A 21,654-nucleotide genomic window follows, 5' to 3' on the forward strand; every position below is an offset into this window, starting at 1 on the left:
CTCCCAGCGGAGCTCTGACACCAAACCCCTCTGAGATGCCTTCCCAAAGGGCAGCCCAGCTGCTCCAGCTGCCTTCACCTGGGTTTCCTGAGCAATCACTTCTGACGCAACGTGTGCTACATCCCATACTGCCTCGATGGCTTTGGAGTCATTGGCCAACTTCAACCGCAATTTGAGAACACCACGAGCTGCAAAGGTAACTCCTACAGTTCCCAACATCTCACAGCCTGGTACAAATGAAGAGATCCGACGCACCCGGCTCCTGCAATCCACACACCATCCGCTCACGTTTCCTTCCCTTTTCCTGCTGCCTCGGCACATTCCTGTAGGCTCACACCAGTAGATGGCACCAGAATAACAGCAAAGCCCCTCTGGTTCTGCAATTAGCAGAGACAACACGCAGACCGGGCAGCGGTACCACCTCCTGCTGGGTGGGCATCTTCCCCTAGGACAGACCTGCCTCCTTTGCACACACAAAGGATGCCCTGAAGACCTGGGAGAAACTCAGAGACCTTCCAACTCTTCACAGCCAGGACTTACTTTGGAACTCAGTCCAGTAACGTTTTAAGAGGAGTTGGATTATTTTGACCTTTCCCCTCTCCCTACTGTCAATCACACCCCAGTGAAGTGCAATTCCTCCAAACTATCTTCCAAACCATTTCTCAGCACGTTTTACTTACTGGTCCTTCTAGGAACACATCTGGAAGCCACAGGACCTGAATCCTCCTTGGCCAACAGCACACAGCTGTGAGCACTGGGCAATACCTACTGGGTTGAGATGGCTCCGCTCCCTGCAGGCTGCAGGGATGGATGGTGGGGCAGAGGATGAGAGGAAGGGGCAGTGAGGGATGGCTCTGACTGCTGTCACCACTGCTCCTTGTGCTCAGTGCCAGCCCTGTGCAGCTGCCTCTGACCCTCCCAGGGAGCTCAGCCCACCGATTCGGAGCCCCTCTGTCCCTAGATGATAATGAGTGCGCTTATCCCCCATCCCATTGATTAGATTTGCAGCTCTCCCTGTTTTCCTCGTTTTACCCAAAGCCAACTGTCTTAGGATTATGAGAGATGCTGCTCACGCAGGCTCTCCAATTTGGCCAGAAATACCAGAAATCTTCTGCAACTGCCTATTTTCTTCAGAGCCTCAGTAGAGACTGAAGAGGTCCCAGAATCCAAGACCAAGTCGGGCCCTTTCCACGCCTGATGTTCACCCTTTGTAGCTCTGCAGAAGTTTTCCTATCTCCGCTATTCGTAACAGTGGGATTTTGGGAAGGGGATTGTCCTACAAATGAGCGTGGCAGCTGCTTCACATAAGGGCCCGAGTTACAATCAGCAATGAGGACACGCTTTTTCTTTTGTTTCTCGCTATGTTTTGCTCCAAACCTGTAAACAGTTTTGCACCGCGCCGATCTGTGTTCTCCATCTGGTCCTGTGATCTGATTTCCTGGCAGGAATACCCCTGACATGGAATCGCACAGGAATGCTGCAGCACATCCCTCCGTCTCCCAGCCAGAACAGAGCTGGCTGCTCGACCCACTGGGGTCTGTGACCCAGCCACAGCATCTCACCCAGCTCCCCAATTGCAAGACCAGTCAGTTGCATCTTCCAAATAGGGCTTCCAGGCCTTTGTGGTTGAAGGAGCCAACACTCTCCTTCTTCCTACTTAGTTCTAGTGACTACACCACATTGTAAAAAAATGTGTTTTCTGCCTCCTCTGAATGCTTGTCTGGCTTTTGCTCACAGCCCCTGGCTCTTGTTCTACCTTCCTCTGATGGATTAAAGAGAAAGCAAAGAACTCTTCCTAGAGAGTCACGGAAAGAGGGATTCAAACCCAGCATCAGAAGTGTCTGGAACGGCTCTTGTCAACACACTGAGTGAGAGGGAAAGGGATATGTAACACAAGCAAAATTCAGCAGGGATGGGGAAACCCAGCAGAGAGCAAAGCCCTACTGAGGCAGCCTGTGGCCAGAGAGGCACGAGAAGCCCAGCACTGTGAGGAAGCCATGGCTCTGCACGCAGTCCTGCAACGAACACTGCAACTTTGTTGGCCAGGACAGGCAGAGCACCAGGCTAAGAATATGGGTGGTTGTCTGCTGAAGCCCCAGTATCACTGTAACGTGGGGCAGGGACATCCAAGAGACCCTAAGGCAGGATCAACTATACGATATTCACTCCTTCAGACATCTGTTTTCATCACATCTTCACTTGGGGTCTCCACAGAATCCTCCCATCATCTCTCCCAGGGCTTCCTTCCCCTGACTAGGGCTGTGAGGACCTCCCCGGCTGCAACACAAATACACACACTTGAAGCTCAATCTATAACCACCTTGAATGTATTTGAAGGCTGTTCTCCTGTCATCTTTTGCCCTTGAGCACCTCTTCCCTCCTAGAGCATGGGTTCTGCCGCTCTCCTTACTGCTTTCTGTCTCTGCACTTCTCACTTGGTTGGTGCCTTTGACACTCAGAGAGCACAAGCGGAGCCAAGCATAAGAGGACACCCCATAAGTGAAGCAGAACTACAGGTGATAGCAGGGGGTGAAAAACATCTGCCTCTCCTCATAAAGATGCAGCTCTTGCATTGAGCTGGAGAGTTGGTCTGATGACTGACAAAGGGCACAGAGCCACAGCAGTCCTTAGGCCAGATTCATCCCCCTCTATAGGGGCAGCAGGTTGATAGCTCTCTCACTGCCTTCTTACAAGGCACCATGCAGAAAGGCTTGGGCGAGACATCTGCTCCATAAGCCTAGCAAAGAATCAAGAGTGATTGCTTTCCTCTGGGGCAAGCACCAATCCCTGCCCAGGAGCCACTGGTGTGGATGGGACCAATCCATCTTGCTGGGCACCGCAACCAGACCTCACCCCACATACAACAATGCGCACCCAGTGCCACGCAGAGGAAGGGTTCACACCAAACAAGCCATCAGTGAGCGACGTGGGGTTCTGCATTCTTCTCCAGGCCCCTCGTTATCCTGAGGGGAATGCCTCAGAAAACCCAGTGGGGAGGAAGAGGAATTCACAGTTCCCTTCCAAAGAGCAGTCTTTTGTTTGTTTGATCGTTTTTTTTTTTTTTTTTAAATGATCAAGTAACTTGTGAATACAATTTCTGATGGTTCTCACATCCTCCCAGCTGGAGGACGGCTCATGAACAGGCTCCAAACTCTGTAAATGAGCTTGTTAGTCATAAGCCTTCAAACAGGTTTGATAAACAACTTTCAGCCCGCGGGATATTCATCAACCATTCTGTCTGCCTGGTCTCCTGACACTAGTTTATTATTTACAGTGAGAGATCCCTCTCCTAAATCACAGGTGATTGTTTCTCTTCACTGATTAGCTGCTTCTTTGTAGGGTTTTCCTTCTTTTAAAGGAGAAACGATGAAAAACAAATCACAAGCAAGCAACACATTGCAAACTCTTATCCCGGAGCAATTCCCTTAGTTTCCATGAGATACATCAGTGTCCAAACGAAACAAACTGTAAGCAAAGATCTTTTTGGCCCAACCTACCAGACCAGGCAATAGCCAAGAAAAAGAGCGTGATCATCCCAATGGGCTGCTGGGAATTGCTGTTGGATACCGGGTGCTCTTTGCATCCTCTGGGCTCATAGAGAGCCCAACCATCTCATGGTGTTCAGCAGAGCTGAGCCCAAGGAGTGGGGTGGGTTGGGTCCAGGCATAGCTGGGCTCCCTGCAGGAATGAACTTGCTTGAAGTTGCTCTGGTTCATGGAAAGGGATCTCCTTATAGCTAATCAGCTGATTAAGAAGGAAGGTGGTCAACCGCAGAGATGGAGGGAAATTCAATAACAACTGGCTGGGAAGGGGATGCCAGAGGGAGGAGAACATTCCCAAATGGTTGTTAAAGCCAAGCTCTCATACACCACCTATCCCACAGATCTCAAAGTCCCTTATTAAGGGGTTGGGATCGTGACCCACTTACATGGGTAGGGAAAGCGAGGCACAGCCAGGTGAACGTGGCCAAGTTACGGCAGCAAGAACACAGGAAAAAGACATAAATACTGCACTAAGGAATTTTGGAGCAATAAAAAACTGGGTCACATCTCTTGACACCAGGGAGGAAGAATCACACCAAAAACCATTTTCTATTTAGATTTTGGGGTGCAAGTCCAGCACCAGCACAAAATCCGTACCTTACAAACCCCAAGCAGAGCAGCCCCATGCAGCCTGGGGAGTGCACAGAGCAGACCAACACCCTCCCTAAAGGGCTGTCTTTCGCTACCTATGTAAGACAGTTACCTATCTAGGTAACTCCGTGACACATGTGAGCACAAAATCCAGACCTGTGGCTCCACCACTTTAGGCCCCCCAGAGCGAAGGAAGTAGGATGCAGAGATGGGTTCCAACCCTGTCCTGAAAGCTTTTGGTCCTCTCCCACTACAAAATCTCTGCCACCTTTGCTCGGCCATCCTCAAGCACTTTGGACCAGACAGGCTGTACTACCAGCCTGGGTGTGGAGATGGACTTCCCAGAGCCAAATTGGAGCAAGCACGCTTAGGGAAGAAACACAGAACATCCACCAACTCCCTCTAGCACGGTCAGCATGAGAGTGACCCATCCCAAGAAAGGACTTGACGCTGGGTTCACAAAAGACAGCCACCAAGGTGCCACGCAGAACCATCACAGCCCAGACACCTTTCCCCACCCAAGTCCGACCCATCCCCGCAGAGCCCTGCCTGCTGAGCTGATGCTGAGAAGCAGCAGCTCTTCAAAAGCTGCAACCACTATTCTTTTTCCTAAATACGGGTCCTATTAGCGATGCTTCCAAAAAGCAGATGATTTCCAGAAGCGCTGAGCAGGTCTCTACAGCTTCGCCAGCTCACCACCCTCAAACACGATGGAAACGAGAGCAAAGCACAGACCAGCACAGCTCCCCATGGGCTAAAAAGCCTCCTCGATCACGACTGATCTGGCATCTACATGGGCTATAAGACAGGGCTGGGAGCAGCCTGGACCCTCCCCCACAACACCCTGCTTTGTTCCCAGTGCTGCTGCTCTCCTTGGATCAGGACGCCACATTCCCTCTCCACGCTGGAAGTTTCATCTCACCCCCAGACACGCAGAGCCAAGGATAGATTTGCTTTTCCTTTGGTCAAGGGGACCACCGGAGAATTCATCAGCTGCTGAGCTCCCTGTCCCCAGGTCCTGATGAATTCCAGCTCTCGGTGCAAAAACAGTTGCGCTGCCTGAGCAGCCCACGGGGATGCAGAGAGGACCCCAGCAGAGAGCGAGTGGCTCTTTGGACACCCGCCCTGCCCAACAGCCTTGCTGACTGACTGCAGTTTCTCCTGTCGGAAAATGCGTCCAGCCAGAAAACAGGGAAAATTTGGGTGGAATATGAACTGGACACCACGATAGGATGTAGTGACTTGTTAACAGCACAGCTGGCTCCCCTCACCTCTCCGCTCTCCTTTCCTTCCAGGAACACACGGCACCAGGAGGTCCCGGGCACAGCAAACCCAGACTGTCTGGGACAGCGCTCTAAGCACTGCTATAACCTTTCCTTAGCCTCTGCAGTGAGAGAGGAGCCCAGAAAGCTACGTAAGCTGAAATAGATGAAGGCTGGCTTGCTCATCACGCTCTCCTCCCGACTTCGGCCCTGCAGACGCCAGGCGTTCCGCTGCAGGAGGCCATCCCAGCTCCAGCTCTGCCGCCCTGCTCCCAGCCCAGCCAGCATCCTCCGGATGTTCTCATTCTGGGGAAATCTGTCTCTGAGTGACGCCACAGTGGTCCCAAAGGACATGCAGTAAGCTCTGTCCCCACCTCAGGGCACCTTCCATGGGGGAGAGGACAAGCTGGCCCAGCAGAAAGTGCAGGAAGAGAAATGATACCATCTGTGGCTGTGTGGTAGAACAGAGCCAGGCAGGAAGGGAAACGGCAGGACAGGCACATGTCACACACCCACGTACCAAGGGGCAAACCAGCAAACTGAGGTGCTGGAGGACCGCAGACCCCTGGCTGTCACAGCACAGGATGACAAAGCAGAAACCCCTGCAGCCCTGCTCTGTAGAGTGGGTGACAATGGGGTCTACTACATACACAGGCTTCAAGCCATAGAGTCTGTAACATCGTGCTGTTCAGAAGGACTTTTCTGCATGGCCAGTGAGAGGTTGAATTTATACTCCTTCCCCCTCAGTGGAGCACCATTGGGACTGAGGGCATTTCACATCCCTCAGAGATGGCAGCTCTCCCACCAGCTCCATACATCACATCCCACATACACCAACCACGCAATGCAACCTCCTTGAGAGAACCAGACTGAAAGCCTACGCTCTGTGCTCCGCCACCCATGCACAGGTTGAAACCTCCGTGCTCAGAGCGTAAAGCTGCAAGGACAGTTCTGGCTTTGTCTGAACACAGCCCTGGACAGCAGCTCCTCTGCCAGGCTGTGGGGATTCTCACTTTGCCGCAGAGAAAGGGAGTAGGGTGGGGAACCAAAAGGCAGTGATTCATCCTCCCCAGAAACAGAGGGCCGCGGCTGGGATATTGTGACACTTGGTCATACTCGTGATGTGCTTCATTATGCAACAGAGGCCCAGCAGGAGCGCAGCTCCCTCAGGGCTACTTCATACGGGTTTCCAAAACGATTAAATATACCATAAACAACTTGCGACCAGGAATAAACACCTATAATCCCAGCAAGCCATTCTGGCGATCTCAAAAACCATGGGAGCATATTCAGTTACCAGGGAAAAACATAAAGAAAGGGAAAAAAAAAAAAAAAAATGAAAGACCATCGCCTTGAAGGAATTACGACCCTGTAATTCCATGCCTGCCTTTTCAGAGCACTCAGCTTTAAAGCCTGCCAGCTCCTCCTGCTCACGCTGTGTCCGTGCTCTCACTCCAGGCTCCCTACCATCACTGTTTGGGTGCACGTTGCACCAGTGCAAAAATGCACAGGGATGGAGCCCCTGAGAACGGACAGCAATGCCTCATCCCTCCACAGAAACATCCCACCGGCCTCAAGAAAAGGGATTCTTTTTTTGCATGACTCAAGGCTGCTGGTCAAGCCTCTAAACGCTAATACTCATCAATTGGCATAGGCATAAACAGCCCATTGAATCGCATGCGATGACTCGTGTGAGTAAGGACTGCCCAAACCAACCCTGAGATATTATTTTTCCACGCAATCGCTGTTTTATGTACCACCAAAAGGACAGAAAACAGAGCGGCTAATGGTGGAAACTCAGCACAGATGACAGAAAGCTGACGTTCGTTCAAAGCCTGCTGGAAGTTCAGACTTTAAGCTTCTTTTTTTTTTTTACGAGACGTTTCAAAATCCCGTTTTCATGGCACTGTTTTCATGACGTCAGGGGAGGGGGGAATTAAAACAAAAAGGAGTAAAAACCTTCGGTGAAATCTTGTTCAAATTAAGGAGTTGGCAGCGCTTGCAAACACAAACACCATCAGCAAATTAGGAGGCCATGAGAACCAGGAAGCGAATCTGATCGCGATAAAACAAAGTGAGACGCGCAAATCAAAGCCTGGTTTCGTCCATCTAAAGGAGGGCAGCACGGTCGGCAGCCTCAGACCCACTCAGCTCCCTCCTTCACATTCACATGGCTTCCCCCTCACCCCCATTAAAAATAGTAAGTTGCCCATGTTTGTCCATTCATTGCTTTCTTTTTATTTCCTTCAGGGCTCAGTGCTTGTGACAGAGCCGCGCTCGCATCTCTCGTAGGCAGCCAGAAGATGGAGAAATCTACGTGAAAAAAAAAACAAATGCTTTTCCAATTTCAAATAGCACCATTCAAGGATGCAAGAACGGTATCAACCAGCGGGCAATGCTTAACCAAATGACCACACACTGACCGGCCTGAGAGCAAAGCGACAAAGCAAGGCAGGCTCTACGATGCCCGCCGCACTGCTGGTGCGTGCAAAGATCGGTCCCGCAAGAAGCAGCGAGCTGCCCTATTTCTTCCAGGCAGACAGCCCCGATTAGGCAACGAGCACCCATCCCAGTTCTTGCATGAGTGGCTGGGAAAGGAGGGCTGGGTTTGGGAAACTCATTCCCAGTGGCACTGTGGACGGACACTCACCGCTGCCGCGGAGTGAAGGCTTTGCTTATTGCGAGGTGAGCTCGTGCCTCCTGCCCATTCTGTGCCCATCCCAGTCTGAGCAGCTTCTGGGAATACGGGCTGCGTCTCACAAATGAAAGAGCCCCTCAGAGCCTCAAGAGTAAGAGAGTTAGTAAAAAAAACCCCACAGCCCTGCTGCTTTCTCCCCACCTACCTCGGCAGCGCCCAAACCGCTCTTCCCATTGCAAAGCGGAGGCAGAGCTCTTCCTCTCCTTACAACAATTCCAATGGTTCTGGTTATTTTTTCCACACAGGGTGGGGAGGCACCACGACGCCAGATCAGCAAGAAAAGGAGAAACAATTCAACACATACGCAAATTGTTTTCTCTCCCCACAGCACCTGCACTTGTTTTAATTAAAAACGGATGATTAACGGCACAAACAGCGACTGTGCATCCTGCAGCTCAGGGTCCTGCCTGCCACAGCCGGCAATGAGACGCAGAGGCAGCAGGCAGGAGCCCAGGTGGTGATGGAATCATTCCTGCCCTGCTTCAGCCCTCCATCCCCATGCCGGGTGAGCTGCCTGAGCACAACCCAGCCCCAGCAGCCCGACCTGGGCCGGGAGAGAAGCACAGCCCCAGTCTGCCACCCCCTCGTATTCGAGAGAAATTAAGGGACAGTAATAACTCCAACATGCAGAAGCCGAGCACATCCTGGATCAAGGTGGGGTTTATTCATTCCTCACAAGAGAGCTGAGAGCACAACCAATTTCTCTTCCGCTGCTCGCTCTCCACGCTGTTTTACAAGCCGTCAACAGTCCCACTCCAACAAACAAACAGATGGCAAAAATGCCACTTCCAAAACAAGCTGTTAGCTCTGCAGCCCAGCACTAGGAGGACTGACCCCACTCAGGATCATGAGCTTTGGGAACCCACCATCGGGCTCCTGCCACCAAAGGGCACTGCGTCCCTTTGCTGGGAAGCCCTGGGAGCCCTCCCTGCTCAATTGGGACGCTGTTTCCATCCCAGCTTCAGTTGGCCTCGACACAAACCCTGCTAACAAACACAGCACGGATGGATCTATCAGGTGGTTTTGCAATGAAAAGGAACTCAGCTCCCGGCTGCAGGGCAGCGGCACGGACACTCACCATGCAGCCCTTCATGTTTGCAGAGCTGCAATTTGAACTGAATGCAGCGACGGCTTTGCAGCACCACTGATGAAATGCTGTTACACACTGACAGCTCTCTCCGCACGTATTACGATCCGAGCTATTCCCGGAGATGCTGCTTTCCCTTCTTTTCCAATAGGAAAAACACTTTCCCCCCCAACCCCTTTACAATGAATTAATGGTAACATAGTTCCTCCAGGATAAAACTTCGCCATCTCTGTGTCACCCAATGCTTTGGTTTGCTGCAGGTTGGGGCAGAAGGCAGCAGCAGGCCAGCCGACCTTCCTCCAGATGAGAAGGACATTTCCAGTACTCCACAGACATCCCACAATTACTCCGAGCAGCTTTTCCCTTCTCGCCCTCAGCACCACAGAACAACAGAGCTGGTTCAGCAGGGCAGCCAACGCAGGGCTCTCATTCTGCGCTCTGCTGCTGCCTTTTCCTGAACGCACAGCAGAACTCTCTGCAGGTGGGGAAACTGAGGCACGGAGCCGCACTGGGGCCGCTGAACACATCAGTGTAACACCCACGCAGCCCAGATGACAGCTCTGCTCGAGGAGACAGAGAGGATTTATCCATGCTATTCTTTTCAGCTTGCTTTAAAATACTTCTAAAACCCCCTAATTCACCGCAACGGGATCCAAGCTTTAACAGCATTTGGAGAACCCCTGATCGACTTCAAGGGGCAGTTCGCCCCCTGCTCGGCATTGCTGGATGGGCAGCACGTCCCTGGACCGGGATATGGAGCATTCAACGCACTGAGAGCAACGTGGGAATGCAGCCCTTCAGCTCCGGGCTGAGCTCAGCAGCGGGCAGCACCACCCGGGGCCCAGTTAAATACCATCAACGGAACCGGGGGCAAAAACAAGGAGGGAAAAACGAGCTGTTGGCAGAACTCGTTGCTTACCTCGGGGGCTGCCCGGCCGCAGCCCGGAGGCGCAGGAGCCGAACCGCGGGGCAACGGCGATCGCTGCCGCCCCGACCCACTGAACGCACACTTTTAGGGCCAGAAAACGCGTTTTGCCGGCTCCCAGAAAGGGACGTTTTTAAAGCGGTTTCCCAGCGGCGTTCGATTCGCTCCCGACCCCACCGCAAAGGAAAAGCCGCCCCGCGTCGCTGCCGCTCCGCCGGACAGAAGCGGTCACAGAGCTGAAGCTCAGGGGTCTCACGGTGGGGGGGACGCCGCTTTTTGGGAGCATTACCCCTTCGTCAGCCCCGCCCGGGGAAGCCGAGAAAAGCCGGGTCGGGGCGGCGGGGGGGACCGCGGGGTGCGGGCCGGCTCCGAGCACCCAGCGGAAAGTCAGCGATGGGGCGGGGTGGGCACAGGGGAAGGATTCCCTACAGCCGGGGATGGGTGGCGGTCCCGCTGCCCCGGTCCGTGCTGGCACCGCGGTGGTGCCGCTCGGTTATTTACGGCGGCCGCCAGCGAGAGGCGAGAAAAAAAAAAAAACAAAAAACAAAAAACAACGAAAAGGAACGAAAATCGTGATTTTCGTTTTTCCCTTCTCGTTTTTTTTCGCCTCTCGCTGGCAGCCCGACCGATCCCGGGGCGAAGGGGGGGGAGGGTTCTCATCGGGATCACTCGGAAGGGACCCCGTGTCCTTGGCTGCGCTCCGCTCCCCACAGCGGCTGCCGCCAGCCCCGACCCACAACGAAAACGGCGTCCGAGGAGCATTTTTAACCGAAACGAGCAGGGGAAAAGCAGAGGGACTCGCACACCTACCTCACCCCAGTCCTCCGCGGCGCGCCCGTAGCACAGCGCTGCGCTTGGAAAATACCGCGCAAGCCCGTGCGCCTTTCCCGCTGCCCTACTGCGGCCCTTTAGGACGGGCTGTCCTGTCCCGTCCCATCCCACGCCCCACGCCCGGCGGCTGCAGGGGCCCGCAGCAGGCGGCTCCGGGAGAAGTGGAGCTCGGCAGGGAGGCGGCTCCGCTTTGCGACCGCGCACGGAACCACGGCGCTGCGTGCAGAGCTCCGAGCTGCGGCCGGCTCCGACGGGACGGGCGACGGATGGACGGAGAGAGGGAGGGAGGGATGACGGATGCTCTGCCCCGACCCCGTCCCGCTCAGCCCCGCGCTCAGCCCCGACCCTGCCGCGCCGCTCCCCGGCTCTGCTCCGCTCCCCAGGCGGCACCGGGCTGTCCCCGCACTTACTGTCCTGCTGCGGGGTGTCGCTGCCGCTGGTCAGCCCGGGGGACTCCAACAAGCTCCGGCCGGGCTCGCCGCCGCCCTCGTCCCCCTGCGCGGCCACCATGTCGCCCGCCTCCTCCAGGTCCAGCAGGTGACTCACGGAAAAGTTCTTCTTGGCTTGTAAATTGTCCAGGCCGGCGGGGCCGTCGAGGCGGGCTGGCAGCAGGGCCTGCCTCTCCATGGCGTGGGCATAGCTGGACGCCATGGTGCCGAGCGGGGGCTTTTCTGCCCTCGCCCCCCCGGCGCCCACCGCCCCCGCTCCCCCCCCAGCCGCCGGCCCTTCGAGGGGGGAAGCGCACGGCCCGAGGGCGGGGGGAACGGGGACCCGACGGCGGTGGGGCGGCTGGAAGGAAAGCCCAACGGAGAGCTGCTAGGGCCGGCCTTAAAACATGCCGGAGGGGAGAGAGAGGCCGGCTCGGGGCGCCAGGAGCTGCCGCCGGCCGGGAGGAGAACGGTGGCTGTGGGGCGGCTGGGGCGGGTGCGCCCCGTCCCTCCGCCTCCCCGCCCGGCCGCTCCGCTCCCCTCCCTCCTTCTCCTCCCTCCGCCCCTCCGGGCCGCACTTCAAACGGCGGGGGCGGCCCCGCCGGGTACCCGGGGAGGGCGGCCCTGCCGGGACGTGGCACCGGAGCGGGGCCCCCCACCCCCGGCCGGGATGAGCGGCGGCTGCGGGGGGCACCGAGCAGCCCCCCCCCCACACCCCTCGGGGCGGGGAGAAGCGGCTCTCAGTCCTCTTTAGAGGGGTGCGACGGTGGGGGTATGGTCAGCGGGAGAAGGGTGGGTACAGCCCTGGGGGAGAGCAGAGAAAAAAAAGGGTGAAAATGAGAAATACAGATGAAAAAGTGACAGAAATGGGAGCGAGAAGAGAGGGGGGAAAAATGGTAGAGGGGAAGAAAAAAGTGCAACAGAACTAAGAAACAAGGCAGGTGAGGAGCAAAAGGAGGAAAAGAAGAAAGCAAAAGGAAAAAAAAAACCCAACCCAACAACAGCCAGACCAAAAACCAAAAGAGCAAAGGAGACTGAAAGACAGGAGGAGGACCTCTCAGAGCTCTGCGGCCAGCGAGCCAAGGTCTCAGCAGGTCCTGGTGACGCAGACAAGCAGGACAGGCAGCGCTCAGCCTTTACACAGGGCCCGAGGGCAGCCCGGTGGGTGCAGAGAGGGGAGTGGGCACTGGCACACTCCCACCGGGCCCCCTAAGACCCCCACATCCTGATGGCTGCAGCCTGGGCTCAGCACTGCCACAGCCAGCCCAGAATTTCCATCCCCCCTGATCTGGGGAAAGAACATTTGATGCCATCAAAGGGCTCCAGATTGAAAACAGATGTGCTTCCCCGAGCCTCTCCATGCATTTAATTAAGGCACAGGCATGGAGGAGACAGTTTCATCATTAGTTTGCTTTCAGGCCCCCACTCCAGTCCCAGTTTACCCTTTGCAGTCTCAAAGACCCAAATGAGTGTGGCAGGGCTCTGCTGTGCTCAGCTTGGGGCAGAACAAAGCTGCCCAGGGCAGACAGCGGGGCAAAGCTGTGCACACACGTGTGGGCATACTTAGACCCAAAATACTGCATGTGCATCTTTGTGTAAACAGCACAGCGTCACTGCATACTGAAGGGTCCCTTTTTGGGATGGGTATTAATATAAGGGAGCACTTCTCAGACAGTTCTACCCTCTTTCTTGTCATTCTCCTGCTAATCAGTTTTGCAGCTGACCTGACAGCTGTGCTGGGGAGCCTGAACCACATCCACCCCCTTTGCACTGGTGTAATGCTGCAATGGGATGATAATAGCAGGGTAGCAAAGTCTTTGACTACAACAAATGAGAATGAGCCCAAAGGCAGCAGATACAGAAATGAAGGAAAAGAGCTACTTACTTTTGGGAGGCCTCAGGTACACAGGGATCTCCAGCAAAGGATAACCTCACCTCCACTGCCAACCCTTAAGTGAGGTCTGGGAAGGGGTGGATCCTGGCTCTACCCCTTCTCATCACTGAGGTACACTGCATACAGCTGAGCTCCCCTGGGTTGGCCCTGCCTTCTCACCAGGTGCTCAATCACTGCTTCAGGCCGTGACTCAGCATCTCCACTACACCTGAGGAGAGGCTGCTCTGACCCCCAGGCAGCCCCTGCTGTGGGGGTGACAGCAGGAGCCACAGAACACGGAAGAGTGGCTCTCTGTGCTTCCTTCACTAATATTCTCACAGACATCCAAGGAAAGAAGCATCTCCGTTTATTTCTCACACGTCCTCCTGCTCAAGGGCATCCTTCAAACAACCCTTTCCTGGCCTCAGGGTTTGGGAACCCAACCTAGTACCAGCAGGTGCCCTGGAGAGATGATAAGTGAAAACGTGTTGGTACTGCGGGTCTCCACATCAGAGAACCATTAAGGTTGGAAAAGACCCCTAAGATCCTCGAGTCCAACCCCAGCCCACCCCCACCATGCCCACTGACCACGTCCCTCAGTGCCACATCTCCACGGCTCTTGGACACCTCCAGGGATGTTATCTCCACCACCTCCCTGGGCAGCTGTGCCACTGCATCACCTCTCTGTGTGAGAAGAGATTGTTCCCAATATCCACATGAACACGTGTGCATCTGCTACAAAGACAGAGCCCCTCCTGCAAGTCCACAAGGGGCTCAGCTCTGAGCTAGTACCCTGAGATGAGCCACTAGTGCTCTCCATAAATGCAGCCCCCATAGAAGAGCAACACGGACATAGCAGCAGCTCAGAGCCAGGATTAGTGCATCCTGCTCCAAGAGCTTTCATCTATGGGAAGAAATCCCACAAGGAGATGGTAGGGCACTCTGTGTATACTCAGTCTAGTAGGGTATCCTATTATACTGGCCATCCAGGCAAAGCTTGAGGGAATGGGTGGGATGGGAGAGGGCACCTTCTGACATGCAGGAAATAGGTCGCGCTCAGCCCCAGCTGTAGTTTAGCTTCTCAGCTCCACCTCTATGTTTGGGGATGGCAAGCAGCTGGAGGGCTTGAGGCCCATCTTTTCATGGCCTCTGAGACCAGGCTTTCAAAGAGCCCACCTGAGGCTACTTTGGCCAGCTGTATTATCTCTATGTTCAGAGCCTGGCACAGATCATAACCCAGATAAGATCAGACAGGCAGGAAGCATTTCCCTACCAGACTCATCCTGTGATGGACCAAAGCAGCCCCAGAAGACCACGAGCAAAAGGCAAACAATCAGAGAGATGTGGACAGGGAGTGGGTGAAGGACGTGTTCTGAGCTCCTGGGTGAGATATTGCAGATCTCACACTGCTATTACAACAGGAGTGGGATCACCTCTGTAGGACGAGCATGAAACATGCCCTCATCAGCCATTTGACTTGATTCAAAGTTTAAGACTGTCACCTTATGTGAATTCGGAGTGTCCAATGGCCAACTTGTGCACATTTCTGGATAAGCAGGCATGAGCCACATCGTGATCTGCTGAGATCTGATCTCAATGTCAGATGGGGAAACTGGTGCACAGGCAGTTTGTCCTTGGCAGCAGACCCAAAGAGAGGTGATAGGATACTGCAGTTCTCATAACCCCATCTGGGTTCTTCATAACCCCAGTTGGGTCCCATGCTCACCACCCAGAGCCCTGCCTAAAAGCCTGTCTCCTGCCTTGCAGCCACCTCAAAGGACATAAGACAGAACCAAATAAATGCTATGATTTTCCTCCCTCTTTTCCCAGCTGCATATCAAGAAGGGGAATCTCTTAGCTCAAGCATCCATCCTAATTCCTGCCGTTTCCCATGAAGCCTGGCACCTGGCAGTTCCTGTGGCTCTCAGCTCCAATAATATGGGCTATCCAAGTGTGGTATAAGCCTTCAGAAACGTTTCCTTCACCTTTGCACCTGTCCAAACAGGGGTTTCCTAGAACCCACAGCCATAGCCTTGGTTAAAGTTCTCAGGTACAACAAACAGGAGCTGACAACCTTCCAAAGGACGTTGCAGCTCACAAGAAATACTCAGAGCAGACAAGCAGCTGGAGCATACCAGGACCAAAATGTACATGCCATTTATTACTGCTCTGCAGTCCTTGGCCTTGGCTGTACAAGGTGCTCAGCTATTGTGAGGCATGCAGGGTGCCCTCAGTGCTGCTCTCCTGCTGTTGAGATGGGTGACCAAGCAGGCAGGAGGCTGCAACAATGTTTGTTCCTCTTCACTGTGCAGAGAGGTCTACCTGAGATAGAACTTCCCCCCAAAATTTCAGCTCCCTACAGGCAAGCCAATGAGAGACATCACATCAGGGCAGCTCTCTGCTGCTGAGCATTTCTGGGCTGCAGCCACATGGTCCCATCCCACTGCATTGCATTGCATCCCATTGCATCCCATTGCATCCCATCGCATCCCATTGCATCCCATGCCATCCCCTCCCATGCCATCCCCTCCCATGCCATCCCCTCCCATGCCATCCCATGCCATGCCATCCCATGCCATGCCATTCCATCCCATCCCATCCCATCCCATCCCATCCCATCCCATCCCATCCCCAGCAATATCTTCACTGCTGGGCTCCCCTCTGTGCTGGGGAGCCAAAGCACAGCTCTGCAGCTACGAAACCCTCTTTGCAGCTCTGTTCAGGGCTGGATGAGAACAAGGCTGAGCTGGAAACAAAGGGCACCTGCACAAGGACATGTGTACGTGTAGGTGTATCGCCTTGCACGTGTGTGTGCACACATTGCCAGCATGGAGGCAGCCCTCTCCCCCACAGACTCCTGCTACACACTTGGGCCAAACCTCCCTCTTTTCCTCCTCTCCTCCCCACGCAGAGCTGTGTTATTAGATCTGTGGGGACCAGGTAGTCGACGATCATTTTGAGCTGTAAACTCAACATCACGGTTTCTTTTAATCCCAAACATCTTGATATCATCTGGAAATGCCATGAGCAGTTTATAATTAGGGTTTAGCATGCAGATTAATACCAGCAGCTCCAGGGTGAACAGACCATCAGAGTCTAATCAAAGCTTAAGTGGGGCAGCAATTTAAAACCAAGATTTATTATTCCACTGCATAATATTTTGAATCAGGGGCTGAGTTCACGTCACACACAATCATTCCTGGAAGCACTATCACATCTCCAGCCAGACCGAGGTGGTTTGTTACTGGTGCACAGTGGTGATAACCATCAGGCTTTGGGGACTTGCTTAGGGATCGCAACATTGGCACTGTACACGATTTAGGTGCACAACCACCTGGGCTGATGTTTCCATGGGCAGGGCTCTTTGCTTCGTAAAATCTGCCCTGCCCAGAACTCCCATAGCCAGTCTGGGACAAGGCCCTGCCCTTGCCTTGTCGTTTAGAAAGCAGAGGAGGATGAGGGGGCAGGCAAAGTGGAGATTTGCTCATCGGTTTCTTTGTACAACACTCAATTTTCAGTCTCCAAGGCAGATTGAGCTTCAACTGCTGCCACCTCGCTTTCAGCAGAGATGACAAGCAAATCTACCAGCTGGCAATGGAAAGAACTCGTTTCCTATTTTTCTTCTGCAAGCTTTCCACCAAGTGGAAGAGAGGCTAGGAGGGAGGGAACCTCCTCATCTCCAGCCTGCAAGAACTGTGGATCTGAGCTGGAGGCAGCTCTTCACGCCGTGCCTTTGCCCTTCCTAGGGCTGCCAGCAATGAGAACAACGCAGAGCACCACAGCAGCATGAGCAGGCGGTGGTCCTTTCAGGTTGTCCACCCAACCCACATGGCTATCTGGGGGCACTGAGATGGCCACCAGGGTCTCCTCCCAGCCAGTTAAACAGGGTGTGCTAAACTGGGCTAAGCTGAGCGTTCCCAGGGGCTCAGTGGAGTTGGCTGCAGATCTCCCTGCAGAAGAAGCCACGGGTTTGGATAAGCCAGGCGTTTAAGCGGGGTTTTATTACCAGGCAGGGTAACGAAAGCACTCAGAGGTCACCCGGGAACTTTAATCAGCACCAAGGGTCACTGGATACCTGGCCTAGCCGGGCTGAGGGCAGAGCCCAGGGCACTCAAATAAATAAATAGATGTATTGAAACCACCTCCGCTCTTGCAAACCATCGCCTCTCTCTCTCTCCCCCTCTCCGTGCACGTCATAAAAATCTGCGCTCTTTCCAATCAGACGCTCGAATGGCCCTCATTTCCCCAGCAGAAACTCCGAGATCTCCCACAAATTTAGCAAAGACCTTTATCCACAAACTTTTCTTTCTTTCTGGTAAATCCCTCTCTGCTGGAGATGAAAGTTCAGTCTGCTGCGCTGCTCTCGGGCTGGATATCAGATATCCCCAACCCCGCAGAGAGAAAGCGTCCCATCAGCTTCTCTCCCCTGCAGGAAAAAAAGAAAAGCCTCCCACAATCAGAGTCTGGGCAGACAAATTGGCACCACTCTTTTCTGCTTTTCTCCCTCCTGGAAGAGGACTAACCCTTCGGAGCACAGTCACAACTCACAAATATTTGTGGGTATTATATTGCAAGAGGGGGGGGGGGGGGGACGCAAAGGAAGGTAACTGTTAAAAGCTTAGTCCCTCTCCCGTGGAAAGCAGCTTTATGCACGCCCATAAATCTCCTTTGTAAGTGGTCATTAAAACTGCATCTTGTTTAATTTTATTATTTTTTTTTTAATCTCGTTTAAACACTTTTTCTCATCTTGCAAACGAATGATGTCACTGGCATTCAGTAATGAGCTGAAAACAGTCAGCTTTCTCATGTTTGGGGGTCTCTCTCCAAAAGCAAATGTTTCAATACCAGCCCGCTAATCCAGCCAAATACTTAAGCATGTGCTTAACAACAACTTGCGTTTAAGTCCCTCGGGGACGTCTGTCCACACTCATCTTCACGTGCAGATGACGTGCTTAAAATGAAGGCTGCACTCAATCTCTTGGAGGATGAGGTTTCCTAGACCCGACTGCTGAGCTGTTGAATTTCTTATTGCTTGGGCAATGTGACCAAAATGCAACGGGAACCCCAAAATCGCTATATGTGGGTTCCCTGATGGTGGCCGATCTCCTCTCTCCTTCTGAAGCCTTGAGATGGATGTCCTCAGGGCTTCCTGCACCTCTTCCTCGTGCCCACTCCTCTCCAGATGCCACCAAGCAGGATCACCACCAACCTGCCCTGCCCTTCACTTCTCACACTTGCCCTTGAACCTTGCTTGCTTTCTGGGTGCGTGACTGATGTTTTTTTGGTTGGTTTTTAATTATTATTATTATTATTATTATTATTTTCTTGGAAGCCGTTCTAATGAAGCAGAAGCAAAACCAAAGAGCAGGAGGCGCAAAGGAGGGAAAAATAAATGCAAAACTTGAAAATGAATAATTGGCGTGGTTTTAATTAAAAAGCCATTAACTGTTTTGGGGTGAAGAGCGTGAGTTTGACACCATCTGAACCCGGGCAAGAGCACACTGAGTTGTTCTCCATGCTGTGGGTTAACAAAATGGGAAATAAATACACCCCAGCCACTTGGAAAACTAAACCATCTTTAGGGCTCAGCTGTAAACTTTCTTCAGCAATTTATTAGAGCTCCAGAAAACACTTGTTGAGAAGCCTTGGCCTGTAATAAATATCAGTCCTTGTTTGTTTGTTTTTGTAATGGGAACAAAACCACATCTTTTTCTTTCTAAAGTGGATAATTTATTTACATGGCAAGAAACACATTCATTGTCCAGAATGCTCGGAGAAGATTGCTGCAAAACTTACTGCTCAGCAGAGAGGGGGACAGAGCCACTGATAGCACAGCACTGTCAGGGCAGGTTTTCTTGTTGGCACTTCTGGAGGTGATGGTGGCCCTGGGATCGCCACCACCAACTGGAGGAGGAGGCAGGGGGTCACACCTCAAGGGACCCGGAGCATCAGAGAGGCAAATGTGAAGGAGAGGGAAGGAAGAGAACAGGGAGCTTGATGATCCTTGAGGTCTCTTCCAACCCAAGCCATTCTATGATTCTATAACGGGTGAAGAAACTGAGCTGGAGCCCTCTGTCCTCAGCCTGATGTCTGCACTTCTGTCTTCATCATGCAGTTGGGCAAGGAATATTCTATAAGAAATGGGAGTGCTTGTGAGCATCCCTCTTTCCTTGCTCAATAAAGAAATCCAAAGGTTGTCAAAACACAGACCCTCCATTCCTCCAAGCGTGCTGAGGTGATTAAAGCCACGCTCAGCCCTGCCATAGGAAGAGGAGGAGCACCCAGATAGCTCCTGCAAAGCCAGCAGCTCCGACTCGAGGCGGTGGTTACCTGATTTGTGGCCAATCAAGTAGAAATCAACCATTCCTGTCCACATAGCTACATCATGCAGTTAAACAGCCGAAGCCTCTTCCCTTACATGTCTTGGATGGAGATGAATTCCATATGGCTCACAGAGAGAGCACGGGCTAGGGATGGAAGGAAGGACAGAAACAGCATTTCTCCAGGACAGAAGACAATGGAAATGTTTCCACTGATTCCAATAGGTTCTGAATCGGCGGCTGCAACCAATTTGCCTCCTAAATGGACTTCCATATGTCTAAAAAGTCACACAAGCGCTGGAATTTGTTATAGAACAAACCTGTGCTCTATTACTCTGCTCCCTGACTCTGAGCATTTCTCCCTTTACATTCCTTGGTCAGCCATTGCTGGGGTTCACTTTTGAGAAAGATATCGACATCGACAGCAAACATTTTCCATGAAACATAGGCAAGGTGTCCCTGTCCCCAGCATTTTCCATTTTCCCCTTCTCCAAAAAGAGTTGAAATTTTATTTTGCCCTTTTTGTGACTGGCACCTCTAATGGCTTTTCTATTTTCTTCTTTCATCAAACAGCAACAAAAAGTTGGCTGGAGTGGACCTTTCATCAAAACCAGTTCTGTAAGAAAAGAGTCGCTTCCCATAACATCCGTACTATGTGCTATGCTTACAGGGATTTAGGAACCTACGTACCATTTTCAAAAGCAGTCTAGGCACTAAATGGGTCATCTGCATAGCCGATTTCCTATCTGTATCCCAGTAATATCAGTAAAGGTCGAGCACTTAAATACCCTTTATCTTATCCTGAGGAGTCAAGGAAAGCCAGGCTTTCTACAGTGTGTTGAAAACAGGGCTTAAGATCAATTAAATTCCTAAAACCTAACTGAATTTTCAGAACTTTCTCCTAATGCTATATGGAAACGGCCACAACAATCACAGTATTCAAAATCATCTACCTGAGTGAAAATAACTTCTATTGCCTTGCAAGAATGAAAACCCAGGAAGACAGTTCCAAAGCAGCTCCTCCAAGGAACATCCCATCCCTGAGGCCCCATTTAATTCACAATTTTAAGGAGCTTTTAGATTTTCAGAGTTTGTCTTTCATCAATTTAGCTTTAGTTTAAGAGCGTTGTTTCACTTGGATTTCTTCTTCCTTTCCCTGAAGCTGATAGGAACTCACAATCATTTTCCAGCCGACCTCAAGCACAATCTCCAGCAGATGAATAATCTACCCAAAAAAAAGAAGAAAGCAATTGATGTGATTTAAGAATAAGGACAAAAATCCATCTGTGATTACAAGGGCTCAGACTGAACGATGATGGAGTATTTGCCTGGATGATCGAGAACGAGAAATAAATTTTGCTTGCTACTTTACATATATACTTATACGTATCTGAAATATATACACACCCACACGCACACGGCTCTTTCCTCCCAACATGAATGTTTTCAACACAGAAGAAGTAAAGAGAAGAGATTTAGTGCTGATTAGAACAAAAGTCGCACTGTACCTTACAGATTTCAGCATGTCTCATTAAAACCGGGCTTGAAATATACATATCCTTTAATAAATAAAGCTTAAGGTACATAAACACTGCAGCGGATATAAATTATTTTAACCAAAGTATGTAGGGGAAAAAAAAAAAATTACTGGAACACCACGATCCAGAGCATTTTACAGTAAATTGGACTTCATCAGCGGTTTTGCATTTTTATTTGATTCTGGAGTTCCTCCACTAAAGCTGTAAGTTTTGTAGAGTTTATTTCACACCTTGTAATTTAAAACGTTGCACTCCATCGAAACGCCCCTCCAAAAAAACAACAACAACAAAAAAAGGATCCCAGTAATTAACGTCTTCGGGCTCAACCTTCGTTATATCCCAATAGTGTGAAAATTCATAAAAGTAAGACGTGGGATTAGGAGCTTAGCAGCCTCACACGTTTGCAGAGCTGCTGCATTGGCAGATCTTCCTCTGCCCTTCCAGAGCAGAGCGCTCTGCTGGCTGCGTGTGGTTGGTCGGTTGGATCACCGCAGCCATCATTAGGGAGCGCCTGAAAAGAAACCTTACCCCTTGTGCTCCTTTCTGCTCGTGGAAGCGG

The 21,654-nt window shown here is 52.2% G+C and overlaps 1 protein-coding gene across 3 annotated transcripts in view; it reads right to left on the bottom strand.

The window, feature by feature from the left end:
* PRRX1 (paired related homeobox 1) overlaps nucleotides 1-11,844 on the bottom strand; it is a 32,283-nt gene extending 20,439 nt beyond the window's left edge. For all 3 annotated transcript variants that reach the window (NM_001277724.3, XM_015290231.4, XM_015290230.4), the window contains exon 1: nucleotides 11,347-11,844. In NM_001277724.3, coding sequence (NP_001264653.1) covers nucleotides 11,347-11,587 — 241 coding nt within the window. In that variant the 5' untranslated portion in view covers nucleotides 11,588-11,844. The remainder of the gene's footprint in view (nucleotides 1-11,346) is intronic.
* Nucleotides 11,845-21,654: the final 9,810 nt, after the last annotated feature.

This window comes from Gallus gallus, chromosome 8 (genome assembly GCF_016699485.2).
Source record: "Gallus gallus isolate bGalGal1 chromosome 8, bGalGal1.mat.broiler.GRCg7b, whole genome shotgun sequence".
Lineage (NCBI taxonomy): Eukaryota > Metazoa > Chordata > Aves > Galliformes > Phasianidae > Gallus > Gallus gallus.